At 45.5% G+C, this 26231-nt stretch overlaps 2 protein-coding genes across 2 annotated transcripts; both read left to right on the top strand.

The window, feature by feature from the left end:
- The first annotated feature begins 427 nt into the window (after positions 1-427).
- Positions 428-6616, top strand: LOC121567812 (cysteine and histidine-rich domain-containing protein 1). The gene is made up of 11 exons (XM_041878111.2): positions 428-656; positions 1038-1087; positions 1318-1374; positions 1478-1641; positions 4189-4292; positions 4384-4442; positions 4635-4705; positions 4816-4921; positions 5401-5520; positions 5604-5666; positions 5836-6616. The coding sequence occupies exons 1-11, from the start codon at positions 593-595 to the stop codon at positions 6013-6015; spliced, it is 1038 nt and encodes a 345-aa protein (XP_041734045.1). The 5' UTR covers positions 428-592; the 3' UTR covers positions 6016-6616.
- A 10841-nt stretch (positions 6617-17457) lies between these two features.
- Positions 17458-24309, top strand: LOC121568137 (NADPH oxidase 4). Its single transcript, XM_041878719.1, has 4 exons — positions 17458-17468; positions 19794-19863; positions 23891-23992; positions 24109-24309. Exons 1-4 carry the CDS (start codon positions 17458-17460, stop codon positions 24223-24225), a joined length of 300 nt encoding a protein of 99 aa, XP_041734653.1. The 3' UTR covers positions 24226-24309.
- The last annotated feature ends 1922 nt before the right edge of the window (positions 24310-26231 follow it).

Raw genomic sequence — 26231 nt, forward strand, 5'->3', positions numbered from 1 at the left:
GGAATGATAGATGTGCAAGAGATGATGTGCAAATAGAGATACTGGGGTGCAAATTAGCAAAATAAATAACAATATGGGGATGAGGTAGTTGGGTGGGCTAATTTCAGATGGGCTGTGTACAGGTGCAGTGATCGGTAAGGTGCTCTGACAACTGATGCGTAACATCCTAATCCTTACGAAACATCTATTCGATCAAATAAGCCTTTACATTTTTTGTTAACAAAATTCGACACACATTTACCTCCATACAAAAACTCCTCGCTTTGTGAGCGAAAAAAAACCGCCACCTGCTGGAGAAGACTGATTTTGAGCGCAGTTATCCCTCTTGCTTCGTCTCTTCATATCTGCCTGCAAACAACACTGGATGGCTGGTTAACGAAAGTTCCCGAACCCCACCGGCATTTCCCGGAACTGTGTGGGGCAAACGTGTGTGTGCGAGCCTGGTGAGAGCACAGGAGGAAACACATGGTCAGGCACGCAGATCAACTGCATAATATAGATCAAAATATTGTATTAAACATCTGCCAGCTTTACATCCTAATTTAATATAGTATATTTTAATAATCCGACGAGTTATCTTTGTTCGTTCATCATGTCTTTGCTGTGCTACAACAAAGGTTGCGGACAACGATTTGACCCAGACAACAACCCTGGTGGTAAGTGTAACGTTAGCTAATAATGAATATAACTGGCTATATAACAATATGAATGTCTACACACGGCATTCTCAGTTTAGGAATAGTTGAATGCTAGATATTGTACACGTTCTTTATTATTAGCCAGTGACAGCAGCAAACGTTTGCCTTTGTGGACTGCCGTCTATCCGAATTTTCATGCGCCACTCCCGTTACGGTATCACATGAACACCGCGGAGACATAGACATAACCAGGGCGGATCACCAACATTTTTTTTGTTTGATCTGAAAGGAAAGTGGTGATACAATGAAATTATATATTTTTAATATATTATATGAAACTAGATAATTAGGAATGCCCGTATTTTGCTGTATCATATGAATGAATATTCTCCTCCACAGATGCCTGTACCTTTCACCCTGGTGTGCCTGTTTTTCACGATGCTCTTAAGGTAGGGTCAAACACACCCCGACACGACCACTAACCATAGTAAGTGTGTAGCCGAGCGGATAAGATGTACAGTGGTTTCCTCTCCCAATCACTTCTCATTCATCTCCACTTACCTGAACACAAAAGACAGGTGATGAAGAAGAGGACACCATGTCGAAAAGTTTTTTTTATAGACTATTGACTCTGTGGGTAATGAAACCGTATTGTGGTTGACCTGGCTGTGTCCTGTAGGGCTGGTCCTGCTGCACGAGACGCACCACAGACTTCTCAGACTTCCTCAGCATAGAGGTGAGTGTACACCCCCCCCCTTCTAAAGTTTCCTATGCTGAAGTCAGAAGTGTTCAGATTAAATGTGGATATGCTAAAGTTAGAAGGGTGTTTCTCTCCTCAGGGCTGCAGCAGAGGTATCCATAACAGAGAGAAGCCAGCGGAGCCGATCAGGCCGGAGGTGACAAGCTCAGAGGGGAGGAGAGAGAAGGGAGAGGAGCTAAAGCCTCGTGGTGACCCCTATATTATCCAGGCTCCTAAACCACTGGGGCTAATACACAGACCCAGGTAACACACATTAATCAGGGCACACACACAAATGCACTCACGTAAAGTGCATTCGGAAAGTATTCAGACCCCTTGACTTTTTCCAAACTTTGTTACATTACAGCCTTATTCTAAAATGTATGAAATAATTTTTTCCCCTCATCAATTTACACACAATACCTCATAATGACAAAGCGAAAACAGGTTTTTCAAAATTTTTGCACATTTATTAAAAATAGAAAACAGAAATACCTTATTTACATACACTACTGTTCAAAAGTTTGGGGTCACTTAGAAATGTCCTTGTTTTCGAAAGAAATTAAAAAATTGTGTCCATTTAAAATAACCTCAAATTGATCAGAAATACAGTGTAGACATTGTTCATGTTGTAAATGTCTATTGTAGCTGGAAACAGCAGATTTTTAATGGAATATCTACATAGGGGTACAGAGGCCCATTATCAGCAACTATCAGTCCTGTGTTCCAATGGCACGTTGTGTTTGCTAATACAAGTTTATCATTTTAAAAGGCTAATTGATCATTAGAAAACCCTTTTGCAATTATGTTAGCACAGCTGAAAACTGTTGTGCTGATTTAAAGAAGCAATAAAACTGGCTTTCTTGAGACTAGTTGAGTATCTGGAGCATCAGCAATTGTGGGTTCGATCAAAGGCTCAAAATGGCCAGAAACAAATAACTTTCTTCTGAAACTCGTCAGTATATTCTTGTTCTGAGAAATTAAGGCTATTCCATGCGAGAAATTGCCAAGAAACAGAAGATCTCGTACAACGCTGTGTACTACTCCCTTCACAGAACTGCGCAAACTGGCTCTAACCAGAATAGAAAGAGGAGTGGGAGGCCCCGGTGCACAACTGAGCAAGAGGACAAATACATTAGTGTCTAGTTTGAGAAACAGACACCTCCCAGGTCCTCAACTGGCAGCTTCTTTAAATAGTACCCGCAAAACACCAGTCTCATAGTCAACAGTGAAGAGGCGACTCTGGGATGCTGACCTTCTAGGCAGAGTTGCAAAGAAAAAGCCATATCTCAGACTGGCCAAGAAAAAAAAAAAGATTAAGATGGGCAGTCAGAGATATGGCTTTTTCTTTGCAACTCTTTTTTGCTTTTTTAAATCAGCACAACAGTTTTCAGCTGTGCTAACATAATTGCAAAAGGGTTTTCTAATGATCAGTTAGCCTTTTAAAATGATAAACTTGCCATTGGAACACAGGACTGATGGTTGCTGATAATGGGCCTCTGTACGCCTATGTAGATATTCCATAAAAAATCAGCCGTTTCCAGCTACAATAGCCATTTACAACATTAACAATGTCCACACTGTATTTCTGATCAAGTTGATGTTATTTTAATGGACAAAAAAATTGCTTTTCTTTTAAAAACAAGGACATTTCTAAGTGACCCCAAACTTTGGAACGGTAGTGTAAGTATTCAGACCCTTTGTTATGAGACTCGAAATTGAGCTCAGGTGCATCCTGTCCCCAAGAACACAATGGCCTCCATCATTCTTAAATGGAATAAGTTTGGAACCACCAAGATTCTTCCTAGAGCTGGCTCCCCGGCCAAACTGAGCAATCGGGGGAGAAGGGCCTTGGTCAGGGAGGTGACCAAAAACCCAATGGTCACTCTGACAGAGCTCCAGAGTTCCTCTGTGGAGATGGGAGAACCTTCCAGAAGGACAACCATCTCTGCAGCACTCCACCATTCTGGCCTTTATGGTAGAGTGGCCAGATGGTAGTGGCCAGACGGAAGACACTCCTCAGTAAAAGGCACATGACAGCCCGCTTGGATTTTGCAAAAAGGCACCTAAAGACTCTCAGACCATGAGAAACAAGATTCTCTGGTCTGATGAAACCAAGATTGAACTCTTTGGCCTGAATGCCATGCGTCACGTCTGGAGGAAACCTGGCACCATCCTTACGGTGAAGCATGGTGGTGGCAGCATCATGCTGTGGGGATGTTTTTCAGCGGCAGGGACTGGGAGACTAGTCAGGATCAAGGGAAAGCTGAACGGAGAAAAGTACAGAGAGATCCTTGTTGAAAACCTGCTCCAGAGCGCTCAGGACCTCAGACTGGGGCAAAGGTTCACCTTCCAACAGGACAACGACCCTAAGCACACAGACAAGACAATGCAGGAGTGGCTACGGGACAAGTCTCTGAATGTCCTTGAGTGGCCCAGCCAGAGCCCGGACTTGAACCGGATCGAACATCTCTGTAGAGACCTGAAAATAGCTGTGCAGTGACGCCTTCCATCCAACCTGACAGAGCTTGAGAGGATCTGCAGAGAAGAATGGGAGAAACTCCCCAAATACAGGTGTGCCAAGCTTGTAGCGTCATACCCAAGAAGACTCGTCATACCCAAACATTTCTAAAAACCAGTTTTTGCTTTGTCATTATGAGGTATTGTGTGTAGATTGATGAGGAAAAATAAGGCTGTAACGTAACAAAATGTGGAAAAAGTCATGGGGTCTGAATACTTTCCGAATGCACTGTACGTACACACGCACGTTTGTGTTAATCCTTAGTGATGGTGGGTGTGTGTGTGTTTCAGTGGTGATGAGCCCCTGGTCAGACTTCAGCAGAAGGTGTCCTCCTCTCTAAGGCATGCTCTGGAGAAACTCCAGCTGGCAGAGAGCAGCCAGCCTGGCAACACAGGTATGCTGCTGTCATAATGGACCTTTAACCTGGCTCTGATAGGATTGAGAGGTGGGTGGCTCACAGGCTTTCTCTCTCTCTCTCTGTCTAGAGGAAGAGGGGGAGGAGGTGAAGATCGGCACATCCTGTAAGAATGGAGGCTGCTCCAAGGTAGAGTACTACTGTAGTCCTCTAGTTCAGATTCTCATCATTTCTCAATGTGTGTATAAATTATCAGGAGGCTACCAGTCAGGGTTCAGAGAGTAGCTCAGTGGTAGAGTGATGAGATGAATAGCAGTGTGTGTGTGATTTAGTGTGATGTATTGTGTTTATGGTGTGTGTCCTGGTTTCTCTCCCTTGCAGTCTTTCTCTGGTCCAGGGAGTAACAAGGAGAAGTGTAATCACCACCCTGGAGTCCCCAACTTCCACGAGGGGTGAGACGCAAAAACACTTGAGATTCAGATGCCAATATGTCCTCCTCCTGTCTAGTTTATTTGGATCAATGACTGTTGGCCTCTGTTCTGTGCTGTCCCCTGTCTGTCAGGATGAAGTTCTGGAGCTGCTGTAGGAGGAAGACGTCTGACTTTAACTGTTTCCTGGCCCAGGAGGGCTGCACCACAGGAAGTCACCTCTGGAGGAAACCAGACAAGGTCAGGACCCCTTCAGTGTTTAGCTCAGGCACTGACTCAGACAGCCTCAGGTTCACACAATTAGAAGTGCCGATGGCCATCTCTCTCTCTCATGCCATCTCTCTCCCCCCCCCTTACTCCATCTCTCTCTCTCTCACTCCATATATCTCCCCCCTTACTCCATTTCTCTCTCTCTCACTCCATCTCTCTCCCCCTTACTCCATCGCTCTCTCTCTTTCTTTATTTCTCTCTCTCCCCCCTCTCTCTCTGTCTCTGTCTCTCTCTCGCTCTCTGTCTCTCTCTCTCTCTCTCTCTCTCTTTCTCTCTCTCTCTCTCTCTGTCTCTCTCTCTCTCTTTCTCTCTCTCTCTCTCTCTTTATCTCTCTCTGTCTCTATCTCTCTCTCTCTCTCTCTCTCGCTCTCTCTCTCTCTCTCTCTCTCTCTCTCTCTTTATCTCTCTCTGTCTCTCTCTCTCTCTCTCTGTCTCTCTCCCCCCTCCAGGGGATGAAGGTGGTACCGTGTAGGTTTGATTGGCACCAGACTGGCAGCCAGGTCATCATCTCGATCTATGCCAAGAACTCTCTACCAGAGCTCAGCTATGCAGAGGCCAACGGCACCACGGTACACACCACACACAGGCAAACAGATATTAGAAAATGCTTGCATTTTGTGTGAGTAGTTAGTATATCTGTATTGTGTTCTAGGTGAACATTCGTGTGGTCTTTGAGGGAGAGAAGGAGTTTGAGCAGAAGATCAACTTATGGGGGGTGAGTGAAGAAGATGATGATGATGAGCTGTTCATTCTGGCAGTATGGATAGGCAGAAGTCATCATAAAAGTAACAATTAGAGCTAAGTACTATCTTATTAAGTCACTAAGTAATTTAATAGGATCTCTGTGGTAGTCATATAATTCATCTCCCTCTCATGTCTCCTAGGTGATAGATGTGAGTAGCAGCGTGGTGAACATGATGTCTTCTAAGATGGAGATCTCCATGGGGAAGGAGGAGCCAACCACCTGGGCCCGTCTGGACCTGCCCTCTCCCACAGAAACGCCCACTGGGGGCAGGGAACAGAAAGGGGGATGCATAGAACTAGACAGAGAGAATGAAATATAGCACACGGTACATATGTTTTAATGAACCTGTACCCTGTTGATGATGGGCTGAGAGCAGTATGTATAAAGTACATAGCCTGGACTTTCTGTATTTATTTGTAGAATTTCACTGGGCGCTAGTGACACCAAATGTTCCAAGACAATTACATTCTATTCAGAATCCAGAGGCTAAACTTCACTGCACTGAAACACTGTCTGAAGGCACCTCCCCTATATTTCTACTACCTCCCCTATCTTCTCAACTGAGAAGAGATGCAGGCAGCTATCACCATAGCAACCCTCATCAGGATCTGTAGCTGTAGCTAATGAGCAATTAGGTACAGCGAGTCAGAATGTCAACAGTTCTCGAGCACACACACACACACACACCAGAGGAGGCTGGTGGGAGGAGTTATAGGAGGACGGGCTCATTGTAATGGCTGGAATGGTTTCCATATATGTGATGTGTTTGACACCTTTTCATTTATTCCACAGACACACACACAGATCAGTCCTCCTGTTGTTTGTCAAGTGCATTTGAGACTATTTGTGCCATTTATTGATATCAGTTGCCTTCCAGCAAATATAACCTGTCAAATAAAGTTATCTTACCGTCCCATTCATCATGGTTGTGCTTTAACAGTCTTTGTTTTGGCTTTTAATTGTTTTACAGCACTTCTGAGATCTGTGATTTAGTTTCACTCTTTGCTTTCTGGAGTTAGTCTTATTTGCCTTGTTTTGTGTGAAAACAAAAATCACACAAACTTAGTAAAACTCTGTACCTACATTGTAATTACAGTGTTCAATATGGGCTATCTTTATACCAGAGGGATAAAGCTCACAAACTTTATTAAAAATTATTTTTATTTCCTAAATCAGGCAGTTTTACTAAAAGCACACAGTATGTCCAGCGGTGGGAGATGATGTGGCTTCAGACTACTGGCTCAGACACAGCACGGAGTGGAAGGCAGGGCTGGTGGGGCTTTCTCAGGGGCTTTGTGTGTGTGTGTGTGTGGTGTGTGTGTGTGTTAGGCAGGGGGTGTGAGTGTCATGGTGGCAGCGTGGACGGTAAACGCAGCGATCTGCTGCCTCACTTCCTCCCACGCCTATTTGGGATTGGCTGCATGCTTGATGTCAAACAGTGTATCATAGATGCAAGGGAAGGACTCGCCAGCATATTTATTATGACTGCTGGGAGCAAAGATCACATGCCTGAAGAGAGGGAATAGGGTGAAAAAATATACATTTACATTTACATTTTAGTCATTTAGCAGTCGCTCTTATCCAGAGCGACTTACAGTTAGTGAGTGCATACATTATTTTAATTTTTTTATTATTTCATTTCATACTGGCCCCCCGCGGGAATCGAATCCACAACCCTGGCGTTGCAAACGCCATGCTCTACCAACATCCCTGCCTGCCATTCCCTCCCCTACCCTGGACGACGCTGGGCCAATTGTGCGCCGCCCCATGGGTCTCCCGGTCACGGCCGGCTACAACAGAGCCTGAGACAAAAAATGCAATAATATGATTATGAACTGATTATGAAAACATACACAGCACTGAATGAGAGCGTACTGTATGTGGGGCTTACCTGTAGAATTGTTGGCCAAGTAAACCTAGCGGGTCCACGAAGGCTCTCACCAGGTACATTAGCTGGTCATTGACCATACGTACCTGGGGCGGCAGGTAGCTTAGTGGTTAAGAGCGTTGTGCCAGTAACTGAAAGGTCGCTGGTTCTAATCCCCGAGCCGACTAGATGAAAAATCTGTCGTATGTGCCCTTGAGCAAGGCACTTAACCCTAATTGCTCCTGTAAGTCGCTCTGGATAAGAGCGTCTGCTAAAATGTAAAATGTACCTGACCTGAGCTACGGTTCTGGAAGGAAGGGTCGTAGAACCAAAGGTCTCATACACACTGTGATACACTGGGCTGTATCGCTCTTGTCTTCTACAAAGCAGAATACAAACACAGGTTTGTTTGCATGAAAAAACATTCATGGTTATTCCTGCATCAAATGATGACCCCCATTTTGGTGGTGGTGGACTGTTGTATAGCATCGAAAGGACATCTGCAATGTGCTGGTGTCTCCAGGTTCCCCGTCCGCCCCCAGAGCAATGTCCCCCTAACCCTGCTCTTGGTGTATCGGGCCCTGCCTGCTGCAATGCCCAGTTGGATGAAACACGCCTCAAAGTCACTGCCTGAACCCAGGTTATTGATCCTACAGAGAGAGAGAGATAAGTCGCTCTGGATAAAAGTGTCTGCTAAATGACTAAAATCTAAAATGTAAATAAAATCAATGTGATGATAAGTATATGGTGGTTGGTGATGGGTCTGACCTGGATGATAATAAGTCTGTGCTGGGTCTGACCTGGATGATAATAAGTCTGTGATGGGTCTGACCTGGATGATAATAAGGATATGGTGGTTGGTGATGGGTCTGACCTGGATGATAATAAGTCTGTGATGGGTCTGACCTGGATGATAATAAGTCTGTGCTGGGTCTGACCTGGATGATAATAAGTCTGTGATGGGTCTGACCTGGATGATAATAAGTCTGTGCTGGGTCTGACCTGGATGATAATAAGTCTGTGATGGGTCTGACCTGGATGATAATAAGTCTGTGATGGGTCTGACCTGGATGATAATAAGGATATGGTGGTTGGTGATGGGTCTGACCTGGATGATAATAAGGATATGGTGGTTGGTGATGGGTCTGACCTGGGTGCATCGCGGTCATCTGTCCAACTGGAAAGATGTCCCGCTTGTGCCAGCTCTCATACAGAGACTCTCCCTCCTCTGGACTGGACACCTACACAGAGAGAGATGGAGAGTGGAATAAACTAATGTTTTCTGCACTGGCATGCACGGCAGGTGTGAGGTCGTGTATTGCGGTTAGAGACTTGCTATGACCACTCTGAGCCTGTAGGTGGCAGCAATACCCATCGTGGTGTTCAGTGTGACTATAGTTGTACAAACACAATATGCTTCATTCTGTCTATTTAGACATACTGTATATTGGTGTTAGTCTGGAACTATGTCGGTCTGTGAAAGTAACCGCCTCTTCTGCTTTACTGCCCTAATCTTTTGAATGGACTTCACGATTACATCATCACATTCGCGAAAACATGGTCATTTAAGATATATATAAAATTACATTTGTGTTTGTGGATGAATTTACTTCTGCCAGATGCCTTTTATTAAGTTGTTGTGCTGAAAACCATTGCACTACGTTTTTGCCCATTGAAAACCATTCAAAAAGTCACAGTGTAATCCTGAAATAAACAGTAGATTCAAGTTTACCTGTTTGGTGATGTCATACACCAAGGTGTGGAGAGAGGGGGTGCAGTCTATCCTCAATGTGTACATACCTGCAACACACAAAGGAACAGTGGTGTAAAGTACTTAAGTAAAAATACTTTAAAGTACTACTTAAGTAGTTTTTGGGGTATCTGTACTTTACTTTACTATTTATATTTTTGACAACTTTTACTTTTACTCCGCTACATTCCTAAAGAAAATAATGTACTTTTTACTCCATACCCTGACACCCAAAAGTACTTGTTACATTTTAATGCTTACCAGGACAGGAAAATGGTCCAATTCACGCACTTATCAAGAGAACATCCCTGGTCATCCCTACTGCCTCTAATCCGGTGGACTCACTAAACACATGCTTCATTTGTAAATTATGTCTGAGTGTTGGAGTGTGACCCTGGCTATCCGTGAATAAAAAAAATTAAAAAATGGTGCCGTCTGGTTTGTTTAATACAGGGAATTTGAAATGATTTATAATTTTACTTTTACTTTCAATACTTAAGTATATTTGAGCAATTACATTTACTTTTGATACTTAAGTATATTTAAAACCAAATACTTTTAGACTTTTACTCAAGTAGTATTTTACTGGGTGACTTTCACTTTTACTAGAGTAATTTTCTATTAAAGGTATCTTTTCTTTTACTCAAGTATGACAATAGGGTACTTTTTCCAACACTGTGTGATTGCCAGAGAAAACACACACTGGACCAAATGCATTATACCACTAAACTATAGTATACACCACTTCTCGGTGAAAACATAATGAGGAAACAGACCTGATAGAACATTCTAGAGAACTACTCCAGACTGCTACAATATGGGAACAGTCATCCTTACAGAGTTTTGCATGCAGATTAGTATCTGCTGTTTAGAGTTTTTATGATGCAACTGTAGTCATAAAGACTCATCTCAGTACATAGTGGTGTGTGTGTGTGTGTGCGTTTAAATGCATGTGTGTGTTAATCTGATCTCCCCACACACACACACACCTTTAATGAGCAGTTTCGTGGCGCTCCTCACACTCTCGTGCACCACGGCAGCTCCTGTTACTGGGTCGATCCCCCCGAACACCCAGGCACCCCGCTGGCCCCCCAGGATCACATAGCGGTCTGCCAACAACGGAGAGAGGAGGGGGGAGAGGGATCACAATCACCATCTGCTCTGCTCCTTACTCTGTTATGAATCAAGTATTGTGGTATTTCAAATGAAACAGTGATGATAGATTTTGGTGTTGAGTTGTGGAGAGGAAGCACCATACAGTTACTGGGCCACAGCCAGCTCTGAGCTATTGTCTACCAACGTCATGTCCCCTGGCTACACAGGCTGTGGGCCAAACGCTCACACAATGTTTCCGTAAACCAGGTCAACAGGTGACTAGAACATTTAGAGGTTGTGGGAAGTGGTAACTGGCTCCACGGCCCCTCGTATCCTCCCGATGACGTTGTATATCCGCGTCACCTGGTTGTTAGTCTGGATGTTCACACGCACCTTCCTGAGAACCACAGAGAGGAGACAGAGACAGACACTCTATCTTTTCCATGTTGTTGTTGTTGTTGTTGTTGTTTTAGGAACGCCAATTCTCCTCCACTGTTGTAGATGGGAACAAAGAGCCCCCTCTCCCTCGACCCTAGCCTTGATGCTAGTCTGTTCCTGCTCTTTTGCCAACTCCTCATGGAATTGTCATGCTTGATAATGACAGTGGAGTAGGCCAAAGCACAAACAGATCTGGGAGCAGGCTACATCAGCCCCACTCGTTGTGTGAAAATGTATGTGTGTGTGGGTCTATCTCTCTCTCTCTCACAGGGACACACAAGGAGCCTCCATTCTACTGCTCTGGGCAACACTCCAGAGAATTAGAGAGAGGTGGAGGAGAGGGGGATGAGAGTGGGGGAAATGAGGAGGAGGAGAGAGAGAGAGAGAGAGAGAGAGAGAGAGAGAGAGAGAGAGAGAGAGAGAGAGAGAGAGAGAGAGAGAGAGAGAGAGAGAGAGAGAGAGAGAGAGAGAGAGAGAGAGAGAGAGAGAGAGAGAAAGAGGGAGAGGGAGAGGGAGAGAGAGAGAGAGAGAGAGAGAGAGAGAAGGGGAAGAAGGAAAAATAAAGATTGGAGAAGGTTGATGGAGAAAGAGGGCTAAGGGAGAAGGAGCTTCAGGGAGAGAGGTTTGAGAGGGGGTAGGGAGGGAGAGAGAGAGAGCCAGGTGTATGGCATCTTACTGTGTACTGAGGCTGTCAGTGAATTCCGGTTCAATCCGATAGGACACATTCCTGTTATTGGGTGGGATGTCTCCTCCCATATTCCTGCCAAGGGTGACATCATACAGGAAGTTAGCTCTCTGTGTGAGCTCTGATTGGTTGTCATCAGAATACTCACTTTAGTGGATGGCATCATGATAACCAATAGGATGCACTGGAATCTTAGGAAGCCCCACCCCCTCCCCCAGGCTGTACCTGTAAGTGTATTCTGGAGGAGAGGGAGAGGATGTTTATACTCCACCTTTATCACAGAAACATCTATGTCTCTATAAGAACACACACACCAACACACCAACACACACACACACCAACACACACCTTTAGCACGGTACCCTGGTGAGAGGGGGTCTCCTGCCCCATTCAGGTTGAGGACATTCCCCCTCTGTGCCCCTCCGCCTGGAAGGTTCCACCCGTCGGGGTATGGCTGCACATAGAATCACAAATAGTAGAGTGGACATAGTTTCTCAGTTCACAGATATCTTTGTTGTTTTAAATAGGATGTCTATTCTACTCATTGAAATTCTATGTACAGCACCTGAACTCCTGGGTTGCAGTAATCAGCAGGCTCCGAGAACATTATTATAACACGCATTGCATTCTTCACCTACAGAGGGATGGAGAGAGAGAGGATGAGCAAGGGAGAGGGAGAGCGTAGGGGGAGAGGTAGCGATGAAGGAGGGGGAAGTGTGTTCCTTCTCTCTAGAGATGAAGGAGGGGGAAGTGTGCTCCTGCTCTCTAGAGATGGAGGGGGAAGTGTATTCCTGCTCTCTAGAGATGGAGGGGGAAGTGTGCTCTTGCTATTTCTGCTGTTCTTCTTCTCTCTGGCTGTGGGACTGACCTGCAGGATGTTGCCTGTTTGTTTTGCTTATATGTGCCTGACCTCAAAGGAAGTCATTGGGAGCCCTAGTGCATGTGTGTTTGCGTGTGTATATGTGTGTATGTGTGTTCTAGTTTACGATTCATTCACTATAAATGAGGTTCTGAGAGTGGAGACCACCACAATGATTTAGATGAACACAGAGTTCAGCTCTGTGATTAGCTGTCGTCATGGCAACAGAGTTCTTATTGTTCACACGTCTCCTGTGACTTACACTGAACAAAAATATAAACGCAACATACAACGATTTCAACGATTTTACTGAGTTACAGTTCATATAAGGAAATCAGTCCATTGGATTTCAAGTCTGGGAATACAGATAGGCATCTGTTGGTCACAGATACCTTTAAAAAAAGGTAGGGGCGTGGGATCAGAAAACCAGTCAGTATCTGGTGTGACCACCATTTGCCTCATGCAGCACAACACATCTCCTTCTAGATCAGGCTGTTGATTGTGGCCTTTGGAATGTTGTCCCACTCCTCTTCAATGGCTGTGCGAAGTTGCTGGATATTGGTTGGACTGGAACACTCTGTCGTACACGTCGATCCAGAGCAGCCCAAACATGCTCAATGGGTGACATGTCTGGTGAGTATGCCATGGAAGAACTGGGACATTTTCAGCTTCCAGGAATTGTGTACAGATCCTTGCGACATGGGGCTGTGCATTATCACGCTGAAACATGAGGTGATGGCAGCGGATGAATGGCACGACAATGGGCCTCAGGATCTCGTCACGGTATCTCTGTTTATTCAAATTGCCATCGATAAAATGCAATTGTGTTTGTTGTCCGTAGCTTATGCCTGCCCATACCATAAATCCACCGCCACCATGGGGCACTCTGTTCACAACGTCAATATCAGCAAACCGCTCGCCCACACAATTATACACGTGGTTTAATGTTGGGAAGCCGGGTGGACGTACTGCCAAATTCTCTAAAACGACATTGGTGGTGGCTTATGGAAGGGAAATTCACATACAATTCTCTGACAACAGCTATGGTGGACATTCCTGCAGTCAGCATGCCAATTGCACGCTCCCTCAAAACTTGAGACATCTGTGGCATTGTGTTGTGTGACAAAACGGCACATTCTAGAGTGGCCTTTTATTGTCCCCAGCACAAGGTGCACCTGTGTAATGATCATGCTGTTTAATCAGCTTCTTGATATGCCACACCTGTCAGGTGGATGGATTATCTTGGCAAAGGAGAAATGCTCACTAACAGGGATGTAAACACATGTGTGCACAACATTTGAGAGAAATAAGCTTTTTGTGAAGTATGGAACATTTCTGGGATCTTTTATTTCAGCTCAGGAAACATGGGACCAACACTTTACATGTTGCGTTTATATTTTTGTTCAGTGTACAAAAACCACTTGTCTTAATGTCTTATGTGTCTGTGAGTGTATGTGTGAGTGTGAGTGGGTGTGCAATTTGTTACTGTCTCACTATTGTTGTCCCTCCCACTGTGTGTGTAAGCTGTACATGGATGGTCCGTTCAGCAGTCCGTCACAGGAGGTGTTCAACCACGAGGTCAGCCTGTGTGTGGCGGGTGGGATCGGAGTCACGCCATTCGCCTGTGTTCTGAGAGTGGCTGTCTGACAAGAGATGGTTGGTTGTTGGTTTTCCATTGGTGTGAATGTTTTGACATGGGCTTAGTGCCCAAATTCTCACACTGTAGTTTCTGTGTGTGTATGTATGTGTGTGTGTGTGTGTGTGTGTGTGTGTGTGTGGTCTGTCTCAGGGATGGCTGGAGGCATTTCCGTCTGAGGAGGCTATACTTTGTGTGGGTGTGCAGGGAGCTGCAGTCCTTCTACTGGTTCGCTGAGCTGCTGTGTGCCTGACATCACAAGGTCAGCCTGGGGACTAGGAGTCAAAAGTCAGGGTTAAAGGTCAGGCCAGAGGCCAGGGCTAAACATCAGGGTCAGAGGTGGAGTAACCTAACGTAGCAGGCGTAAAAGAAAGGCCTGAAACTAGATCCCCTACACACTGGTCTTGACGGGAAGAAGAAGAAGAAACTGTCGGGGGAGGTTCTCTTCTGCACTGTTCAACCAATCCAGTAAATGTGGAGGAGGAGTTAACACCCAAAAGTGGAAGTCGAGTCACATTTCCATTTCCCCTGAAAACCAGAACATCCGGTTGTTGGGGACTCGGCTAGGGGTGGAAAGGCTGTATGGCACCTGCTGCCCTGAGGCCCGAGGGCTGGGGTGGAGAGGCTGTATGGCACCTGCTGCCCTGAGGCCCGAGGGCTGGGGTAGAGAGGCTGTATGGCACCTGCTGCCCTGAGGCCCGAGGGCTGGGGTGGAGAGGCTGTATGGCACCTGCTGCCCTGAGGCCCGAGGGCTGGGGTGGAGAGGCTGTATGGCACCTGCTGCCCTGAGGCCCGAGGGCTGGGGTGGAGAGGCTGTATGGCACCTGCTGCCCTGAGGCCCGAGGGCTGGGGTGGAGAGGCTGTATGGCACCTGCTGCCCTGAGGCCCGAGGGCTGGGGTGGAAAGGCTGTATGGCACCTGCTGCCCTGAGGCCCGAGGGCTGGGGTGGAAAGGCTGTATGGCACCTGCTGCCCTGAGGCCCGTGGGCTGGGGTAGAGAGGCTGTATGGCACCTGCTGCCCTGAGGCCCGAGGGCTGGGGTAGAGAGGCTGTATGGCACCTGCTGCCCTGAGGCCCGAGGGCTGGGGTGGAAAGGCTGTATGGCACCTGCTGCCCTGAGGCCCGAGGGCTGGGGTGGAGAGGCTGTATGGCACCTGCTGCCCTGAGGCCCGAGGGCTGGGGTGGAGAGGCTGTATGGCACCTGCTGCCCTGAGGCCCGAGGGCTGGGGTGGAAAGGCTGTATGGCACCTGCTGCCCTGAGGCCCAAGGGCTGGGGTAGAGAGGCTGTATGGCACCTGCTGCCCTGAGGCCCGAGGGCTGGGGTAGAGAGGCTGTATGGCACCTGCTGCCCTGAGGCCCGAGGGCTGGGGTAGAGAGGCTGTATGGCACCTGCTGCCCTGAGGCCCGAGGGCTGGGGTAGAGAGGCTGTATGGCACCTACTGCCCTGAGGCCCGAGGGCTGGGATAGAGAGGCTGTATGGCACCTGCTGCCCTGAGGCCCGAGGGCTGGGGTAGAGAGGCTGTATGGCACCTGCTGCCCTGAGGCCCGAGGGCTGGGGTAGAGAGGCTGTATGGCACCTGCTGCCCTGAGGCCCGAGGGCTGGGGTAGAGAGGCTGTATGGCACCTGCTGCCCTGAGGCCCGAGGGCTGGGGTAGAGAGGCTGTATGGCACCTGCTGCCCTGAGGCCCGAGGGCTGGGGTAGAGAGGCTGTATGGCACCTGCTGCCCTGAGGCCCGAGGGCTGGGGTAGAGAGGCTGTATGGCACCTGCTGCCCTGAGGCCCGAGGGCTGGGGTAGAGAGGCTGTATGGCACCTGCTGCCCTGAGGCCCGAGGGCTGGGGTAGAGAGGCTGTATGGCACAGCTGCCCTGAGGCCCGAGGGCTGGGGTAGAGAGGCTGTATGGCACCTGCTGCCCTGAGGCCCGAGGGCTGGGGTAGAGAGGCTGTATGGCACCTGCTGCCCTGAGGCCCGAGGGCTGGGGTAGAGAGGCTGTATGGCACCTACTGCCCTGAGGCCCGAGGGCTGGGATAGAGAGGCTGTATGGCACCTGCTGCCCTGAGGCCCGAGGGCTGGGGTAGAGAGGCTGTATGGCACCTGCTGCCCTGAGGCCCGAGGGCTGGGGTAGAGAGGCTGTATGGCACCTACTGCCCTGAGGCCCGAGGGCTGGGATAGAGAGGCTGTATGGCACCTGCTGCCCTGAGGCCCGAGGGCTGGGGTAGAGAGGCTGTATGGCACCTACTGCCCTGAGGCCCGAGGGCTGGGGTAGAGAGGCTGTATGGCACCTGCTGCCCTGAGGCCCGAGGGCTGGGGTCCTTCTTTTTCCTTGTGTGCTGTGTGTGTACTGTTTAAAAACCTGCTGGCGCTCTCCCAGAGCAGGGACAGAGCGCCCTCTATAGGCCTGTAGTGGAGGGGCTGATATCTGGGGTTACAGCACCATCTAGTGACTCAGTGTCTGTTGATGAACAGTGGGGTCCGAAATTATGGACACTCTTGATAAAGATTAGTAATAATGACCTTTATTTGGATAGTCCGGATTTTCCATCTGTAAATGCTCTTCAGATGGTCATACTGTCAACAAACTATCTGTTGATAAGCAACTGCTTGCTAAGGTTAGGGTTAGGGTTAGGGTTAGGGTAAGGGTAAGGGTAAGAGTAAGGGTTAAATTTAGGCTTAGGATAAGGATTAAGGTTAGGGTTAGGATAAGGATTAAGGTTAGGGTTAGAGCCAGGGTTAGGGTTAGTAGATAGTTAGTTGAAACGTTACTAATAGTCTGTAGAGCATCTACAGATGGACTATCCAAATAAAGTGTTACTGAGTTATATTGTATGCAAAAAAAATTTTTTCAATTGCATTATTTTATACAAATACAATTGCTCAGAGAAAGTAATATTTTTTTCTCTCAAAAAGGTAGGCGTAAAAATGATTGACATCCCTAAAGATTCTTATAAATAAAGAAGTCAATTGTTTAGTATTTTGTGACTTTGTTGTCTACTGCATTGTTCTTGTCCTTTTTCTTAAACACCATTTTAAACAAGTACATGATACCGCAACATTTCCCCCACGGGGACAATAAAGTCAGTAAAGTAAAGTATTTGGTCCCATATTCTCAGCACGCAATGATTACATCAAGCTTGTGACTCTACGAACTTGTTGGATGCATTTGCAGTTCATTTTGGTCGTGTTTCAGATAATTTTGTGCCCAATAGAAATGTATGGTGAATAATGTATTGTGTCATTTTGGAGTCACTTATATATAAAAAAAGAATAGAATATGTTTCTAAACCCTTCTACATTAATGTGGATGCTACCAAGATTGTGGATAATCCTGAATGAATCATTAATAATGATGAGTGAGAAGTTACAGAGGGACAAAGTCAAAGATCATACCCCCAAGGCTAACCTCTCACCACTACCAATAACAGGGAAGGTTAACATGCCTTGGGGGTATGATCTTCGACCCTCTATAACTTTCTCACTCATCATTATTCACGATTAATTCAGGATTATACGTAAACATGGTAGCATCCACATTAATGTAGAAGTATTTAGAAACATATTCTAATCTTATTTACAATAAAAGTGACTCCAAAATGACACTATGTTGTTTACCATTAATTTCTATTGGGAACAAAATAATCTGAAACACAACCAAAACGAACTGTAAATTCATCCGACAAGTTTGTAGAGTCACAAGCTTGATGTAGTCATTGCATGCTGAGAATATGGGACCAAATACTAAACGTTTGACTACTTTATTTATTAGAATCTTTAGGGGTGTCTATAATTTTGACCCCTACCTTTTTGAGAAAAAAAGGTTTTACTTGCTAAACTAAATCTCTTTCTCTGAGCAATTGTATTAGTATAAAATAATACAATTTCCCATTTGTTTTTGCATACAATATAGCTCAGTATTTGAATTATTTATTTTATACAGTCATTATTGCTCATCTTTATCAAGGGTGTAAATAATTTCAGACCCCACTGTATCAGATTAATTTACATTGACATCCCCTACAGTAAGGTCTACACCTGTTGTATTCGGCGCATGTGACAAAGACAGTTTGATTTGATTTGACTTGATCTGCCTGTCAGGCATGTTCATATAATCTCCTCTCCTCTCTCTCTCTCTCTCTCTCTCTCTCTCTCTCTCTCTCTCTCTCTCTCTCTCTCTCTCTCTCTCCTCTCTCTCTCTCTCTCTCTCTCTCTCTCTCTCTCTCTCTCTCTCTCTCTCTCTCTCTCTCTCTCTCTCTCTGTCTCTCTCTCTCTCTCTCTCTCTCTCTCTCTCTCTCTCTCTCTCTCTCTCTCTCTCTCTCTCTCTCTCTCTCTCTCTCTCTCTCTCTCTCTCTCTCTCTCTCTCTCTCTCTCTCTCTCTCTCTCTCTCTCTCTCTCTCTCTCTCTCTCTCTCTCTCTCTCTCTCTCTCTCTCTCTTTCCCTCTCTCACCCTCCTACTCTCACCCTCTCTCTCCTCTCTCTCTCCTCTCTCACCTCGACCCTCTCTCTCTCTCCTCTCTCACCCTCTCTCACCCTCTCTCTATCTCCCTCTCTCCTTCTCAATTCAATTCAATTTCAATTTCAATTTCAATTTCAATTCAATTCAATTTAAGGGCTTTATTGGCATGGGAAATGTATGTTAACATTGCCAAAGCAAGTGAAGTAGATAGTAAACAAAAGTGAAATAAACAATAAATATTAACAGTAAACATTACACTCAGAAGTTTCAAAAGAATAAGGACATTTCAAATGTCATATTATGTATATATACAGTGTTGTAACAATGTGCAAATAGTTAAAGTACAAATGGGAAAATAAATCAACATAAATATGGGTTGTATTTACAATGGTGTTTGTTCTTCACTGGTTGCCCTTTTCTTGTGGCAACAGGTCACAAATCTTGCAGCTGTGATGGCACACTGTGGATTTTCACCCAGTAGATAAGGGAGTTTATCAAAATTGGGTTTGTTTTTGAATTCTTTGTGGATCGCTGTAATCTGAGGGAAATATGTGTCTCTAATATGGTCATACATTTGGCAGGAGGTTAGGAAGTGCAGCTCAGTTTCCACCTCATTTTGTGGGCAGTGTGCACATAGCCTGTCTTCTCTTGAGAGCCAGGTCTGCCTAGTCAAAGCTTTCCTTAAGTTTGGGTCAGTCACATTGGTCAGGTATTCTGCCACTGTGTACTCTCTGTTTAGGGCCAAATAGCGTTCTAGTTTGCTCTGTTTTTTTGTTAATTCTTTCCAATGTGTCAAGTAATTCTCTTTTTGTTTTCTCATGATTTGGTTGGGTCTAATTGTGTTGTTGTTGTTGTTGTCCTGGGGCTCTGTGGGGTCTGTTTGTGTTTGTGAACAGAGCCCCAGGACCAGCTTACTTAGGGGACTCTTCTCCAAGTTCATCTCTCTGTAGGTGATGGCTTTGTTATGGAAGGTTTGGGAATCGCTTCCTTTTAAGTGGTTATAGAATTTAACGGCTCTTTTCTGGATTTTGATAATTAGCGGCTTTTGGCCTGATTCTGCTCTGCATGCATTATTTGGTGTTTTACGTTGTACACGGAGGATGTTTTTGCAGAATTCTGCATGCAGAGTCTCAATTTGGTGTTTGTACCAATTTGTGAATTCTTGGTTGGTGAGCGGACCCCAGACCTCACAACCATAAAGGGCAATGGGTTCTATAACTGATTCAAGTGTTTTTAGCCAGATCCTAATTGGTATGTCAAATTTTATGTTCCTTTTGATGGCAGAGAAGGCCCCCCCCCCCCTCTCTCTCTCTCTCTAGCTGTAAACAGGAAAACATACCTGATTATCTGAATCTGCAGCTCTTTGTCAGCCAGACAGATGGATTTCAGGTGGGACACTCAAACACACCGTCAGTTGTCACTCACTCCATCCATTCAGCCAGCCAGCCAGCCAGCCAGCCAGTAGAAGGCAGGGTACACCACAGATTGGTGAAGAGAAAAAAAATATATGGATAGAGAGAGAGAGAGAGAGAGTGAAGCATGTAAACCTTCACTGTAACCATAGTTCACTGCTACCTTCATGGAGGTGGAATGTCTTATTTCAATCTTTCTATTTCTCCGTTCTACAGCACTGCCGGAGAACACTCTCTTTCCGATCTCTCCCTCTCTTTAACTGTGTTCCGTTCAATCTTTCTTTCCCTCAATGCCATTTTCTCTGGCGGAGCTGAAAGGATTGTACAAAGGGATAGATTTTGAAAAGAGAGAGAGCAAGTGAACTGACACTTCCTGTCTTAGATGTCAGGGTTGTGCAGTAGGGGTGCGTGAGTAAAATCACCGGGGAAATTCAACCACACCTTCGTTTCATCACAAAACTGGAGAGCAACATCTGTCCGGGTGAAGTTAAGAAACATTTTGCATGTAACAAACCGTTACATGACCTACAGCATGGCCAAGCAAGTTGATGTTTCCGACATTTTCGGACTACTAAACAACTATTGGTTTAGAACCACAGTGAGTTACCGCAAGTCGCAAAAGAAAACAGGAATTGCTCTTTTTGACCAGACAGCATCAGATAGATGGGCTATACAGTGGGGAAAAAAAGTATTTAGTCAGGCACCAATTGTGCAAGTTCTCCCACTTAAAAATATGAGAGAGGCCTGTAATTTTCATCATAGGTACACGTCAACTATGACAGACAAAATGAGGGGAAAAAATCCAGAAAATCACATTGTAGGATTTTTTATGAATTTATTTGCAGATTATGGTGGAAAATAAGTATTTGGTCAATAACAAAAGTTTCTCAATACTTTGTTATATACCCTTTGTTGGCAATGACACAGGTCAAACGTTTTCTGTAAGTCTTCACAAGGTTTTCACACACTGTTGCTGGTATTTTGGCCCATTCCTCCATGCAGATCTCCTCTAGAGCAGTGATGATTTGGGGCTGTCGCTGGGCAACACGGACTTTCAACTCCCCTCCAAAGATTTTCTATGGGGTTGAGATCTGGAGACTGGCTAGGCCACTCCAGGACCTTGAAATGCTTCTTACGAAGCCACTCCTTCGTTGACCGGGCGGTGTTTTGGGATCATTGTCATGCTGAAAGACCTAGCCACGTTTCATTTTCAATGCCCTTGCTGATGGAAGGGAGGTTTTCACTCAAAATCTCACGATACATGGCCCCATTCATTCTTTCCTTTACACTGATCAGTCGTCCTGGTCCCTTTGCAGAAAAACAGCCCCAAAGCATGATGTTTCCACCCCCCATGCTTCACAGTAGGTATGGTGTTCTTTGGATGCAACTCAGCATTCTTTGTCCTCCAAACACGACGAGTTGAGTTTTTACCATAAAGTTATATTTTGGTTTCATCTGACCATATGACAGTCTCCCAATCCTCTTCTGGATCATCCAAATGCACTCTAGCAAACTTCAGACGGGCCTGGACATGTACTGGCTTAAGCAGGGGGACACGTCTTGCACTGCAGGATTTGAGTCCCTGGCGGCGTAGTGTGTTACTGATGGTAGGCTTTGTTACTTTGGTCCCAGCTCTCTGCAGGTCATTCACTAGGTCCCCCCGTGTGGTTCTGGGATTTTTGGTCACCGTTCTTGTGATCATTTTGACCCCACGGGGTGAGATCTTGCGTGGAGCCCCAGATCGAGGGAGATTATCAGTGGTCTTGTATGTCTTCCATTTCCTAATAATTGCTCCCACAGTTGATTTCTTCAAACCAAGCTGCTTACCTATTGCAGATTCAGTAGTCCAAGCCTGGTGCAGGTCTACAATTTTGTTTCTGGTGTCCTTTGACAGCTCTTTGGTCTTGGCCATAGTGGAGTTTGGAGTGTGACTGTTTGAGGTTGTGGACAGGTGTCTTTTATACTGATAACAAGTTCAAACAGGTGCCATTAATACAGGTAACGAGTGGAGGACAGAGGAGCCTCTTAAAGAAAACGTTACAGGTCTGTGAGAGCCAGAAATCTTGCTTGTTTGTAGGTGACCAAATACTTATTTTCCACCATAATTTGCAAATAAATTAATAAAAAATCCTACAATGTGATTTTCTGGATTTTTTTTCTCAATTTGTCTGTCATAGTTGACGTGTACCTATGATGAAAATTACAGGCCTCTCTCATCTTTTTAAGTAGGAGAACTTGCACAATTGGTGGCTGACTAAATACTTTTTTTCCCCACTGTACATACAGAGACAGAGGGCCGCTGTTTCACTCGCTATGATGCTTTCTCCGGAGAGATACATTCATCCTCTTGTGAATTGAAGGAAAATTATGAAACACAGAGGACGAAAGATACATTATTTAATGTTTATTTATAGATTTTTGTGTCAATTTTTTGGGGAAGCCTGGCTTCCCTTGGCATCCTTGAATACACTCCACTGGGGTTGTGTTGTGGGTGATAAAGCCAATTTATGCTTGATCTGAAAATGTGGTCGGTGGCTTCGTATGGAGGGTGAGACGCAATTGCGGAGCCTCCGGAGGATGTAGAGGCCAAATCAAGCTCCATACCGCATCGCCGTGCGCCTCTCGAATTTTGTAGCAATACGGAGGGCTCTGTATATCTCCCAATTGACATGATTGGTTGACTGTAGGTGAGGGCGGGAGGTCCTGTATAAACACAAACTCACTTCCTTGACAACTTCCTTCACAACAGCTCTGCGCTGCTCCCCAAAGCGCAAGATGTATGAATGCCCTGCCTTCTGCAGAGGCCCTATCACCGTAAATGCTGCACGGCCAATGCAGATGTCAGATTCACCATGCAGTGCCTTTTAGTATGTGTGTGTGTGTGTGTGTGTGTGTGTATCATTTGTGTGTGTGTGTGTGTGTGTGTGGTGTACATCATTTGTGTGTGTGTGTGTGTGTGTGTGTATCATTTGTGTGTGTGTGCACTGTGTAGTGGACTATTTTCTTTATTCAGCCCCTCTGGCCGTTAAACCTTCCTTCTACACAAAGCAGTGCTTTCACAGAGTCTTTCAGAAGGTGTTGTATTACTGCAGTCCTTTTTAATTTCACTCTGCCTCCAGCTAGCAGACACGGTGTGGAAAGGGAATCATACATATTTTATTTGATCTTGTTCAGGGCTCACGGTTCAGAGTAGAGGTGGAAAAAGTTCCCAATTGAGTTAAAGTAAAGATACCTTAATAGAAAATGACTAAAGTGAAAGTCACCCAGTAAAATACTACTTGAGTAAAAGTATAAAAGTATTTGGTTTTAAATATACTTAAGTATCAAAAGTAAATGTAATTGCTAAAATATACTTAAGTTTCAGAAGTAAAAGTAAATACTAAGCAAACCAGACGGCATTATTTTTTAATGGATAACTAGTGGCACACTCCAACACTCAGACATACTTTACAAACAAAGCATGTGTGTTTAGTGAGTCCACCAGATCAAAAGCAGTTCAGAGGCAGACATGAAGTGGACTTGTCCAGCCATTTAATATCATGCAAACCAGTTCATGTTGTAGAGTTGATAATATTTTTCCTGTAAGACTCATACAGTAGGTACACGTTTCCCCTAACCCCTGATGCAGGGTCAGACATGTTTTCACCCACCTAAAACCCCTTGGTTTGGGGCTAGGGTAATCTGATCCTAGATTTTGGGGCTAGGGTAATCTGATCCTAGATTTTGGGGCTAGGGTAATCTGGTCCTAGATTTTGGGGCTAGGGTAATTTGATCCTAAATCTGGGCCTAGGGTAATTTGATCCTAGATTTTGGGGCTAGGGTAATCTGATCCTAGATTTTTGGCTAGGGTAATCTGATCCTAAATATGGGGCTAGGGTAATCTGATCCTAGATCTGGGGCTAGGGTAATCTGATCCTAGATATGTGGTAAAGGGTCACTTCTACCTGGAGCTGTAATCACACTATGAAGATCATTAGAATTGTTCTGTTTTGTTTCCTGTCCAGAACATCTCTGAGGAGAGGTACCGCCCTCTGAGTTCCCGGCTGCTGATTGGCCGACCGAGGTGGAGGTTGCTCTTTGAGGAGATAGGGAAGACCAATAAAGCAGTGAGTAAAATGTTTAAAGAAATCTTCTGATTAGATCATTTTTGGGATAATTAATGTTAAAGAAAATCATGTTGTGTTGATGTTGCATCTGTGTTGTGTGTGCTTTCCTCAATCAGTGGGTGTGGGTGTTCTGCTGTGGGCCTAAAGGCATCTCCAGGACTCTGCACAGACTGTGTAACTCAGACCACTACTCAGCAACCACTTTTGAGTTCAACAAAGAGTCCTTCAGCTGAGACCAGCTCCCGTTCACCATGACCCCAGACTCACAGAGAGACAGCTGACTTGAACCTACCAGGAAGTAACTCACTGGTTCTCCTTCCATCAGAGAGAAGCATCACTCTCACTGGTGTTGAGTGACATCATCAGTGGGCAACTGGAAATTGTTCAGGAACCGAGAGGACCTGGCTTCCTGTGGGGTATTTTCATCTTTAACAACCTCTATGTATTCTAATGGCGTGAAAGCGTCAACGCAAACTCAATCACTCCTGGTTCCAGTATTTTAGTTTGTTTGTAATTGTTTTATATTTAAGTTATTTATATTGTTTAAAGTTATTATATGTACAGTCGTGGTCAAAAGTTTTGAGAATGACACAAGTATTGGTCTTCACAAAGTTTGCTGCTTTAGTGTTTGTAGATATTTTTGTCAGATGTTACTATGGTATACTGAAGTATAATTACAAGCATTCCATAAGTGTCAAAGGCTTTTATTGACAATTACATTAAGTTTATGCAAAGAGTCAGTATTTGCAGTGTTGACCCTTCTTTTTCAAGACCTCTGCAATCCGCCCTGGCATGCTGTCAATTAACTTCTGGGCCACATCCTGGTTGATGGCAGCCCATTCTTGCATGATCAATGCTTGGAGTTTGTCAGAATTTGTGGGTTTTTGTTTGTCCACCTGCCTCTTGAGGATCGACCACAAGTTCTCAATGGGATTAAGGTCTGGGGAGTTTCCTGGCCATGGACCCAACATTTCGATGTTTTGTTCCCCGAGCCACTTAGTTATCACTTTTGCCTTATGGCAAGGTGCTCCATCATGCTGGAAAAGACATTGGTCGTCACCAAACTGTGCTTGGATGGTTGGGAGAAGTTGCTCTCAGAGGATGTGTTGGTACCATTCTTTATTAATGTGAGGGAGCCCATTCTATTCCGCCTCCCGAGTGCGAGTGGCGCAGTGGTCTAAGGCGCTGCATCGCAGTGCTAGCTGTGCCACTAGAGATCCTGGTTCGAGTCCAGGCTCTGTCATAGCCGGCCGCGACCGGGAGACCCATGCGGCGGCACACAATTGGCCCAGCGTCGTCCAGGGTAGGGGAGGGAATGGCCGGCAGGGATGTAGCTCAGTTGGTAGAGCATGGCGTTTGCAACGCCAGGGTTTTGGGTTCGATTCCCATGGGGGGCCAGTATGAAAAAAAAAAGAAAGATGTAAGTCGCTCTGGATAAGAGCGTCTGCTAAATGAGTGAAATGTAAAAATGTAATTCCCTTGGCTGAGAAGCAACCCCACACATGAATGGTCTCAGGATGCTTTACTGTTGGCATGACACAGGATTGATGGTAACGCTCACCTTGTCTTATCTGGACAAGGTGTTTTCCGGATGCCTCAAACAATCAGAAAGGGGATTCATCAGAGAAATTGACTTTACCCCAGTCCTCAGCAGTCCAATCCCTGTACCCTTTGCAGAATATCAGTCTGTCCCTGATGTTTTTCCTGGAGAGAAGTGGCTTCTTTGCTGCCCTTCTTGACATCAGGCCATCCTCCAAAAGTCTTCACCTCACTGTGCGTGCAGATGCACTCACACCTGCCTGCTGCCATTCCTGAGCAAGCTCTGCACTGGTGGTGCCCCGATCCTGCAGCTGAATCAACTTTAGGAGACGGTCCTGGCGCTTGCTGGACTTTCTTGGGCGCCCTGATGCCTTCTTCACAACAATTGAACCTCTCTCCTTGAAGTTCTTGATGATCCGATAAATGGTTGATTTAGGTGCAATCTTACTAGAAGCAATATCCTTGCCTGTGAAGCCCTTTTTGTGCAAAGCAATGATGACGGCACGTGTTTCCTTGCAGGTAACCATGGTTAACAGAGGAAGAACAATGATTTCAAGCACCACCCTCCTTTTAACGCTTCCAGTCTGTTATTCTAACTCAATCAGCATGATAGAGTGATCTCCAGCCTTGTCCTCGTCAACACTCTCACCTGTGTTAACGAGAGAATCACTAACATGATGGCAGCTGGTCCTTTTTTGGC

The sequence above is a fragment of the Coregonus clupeaformis genome, chromosome 6, assembly GCF_020615455.1.
Source record: "Coregonus clupeaformis isolate EN_2021a chromosome 6, ASM2061545v1, whole genome shotgun sequence".
NCBI classification, from domain to species: domain Eukaryota; kingdom Metazoa; phylum Chordata; class Actinopteri; order Salmoniformes; family Salmonidae; genus Coregonus; species Coregonus clupeaformis.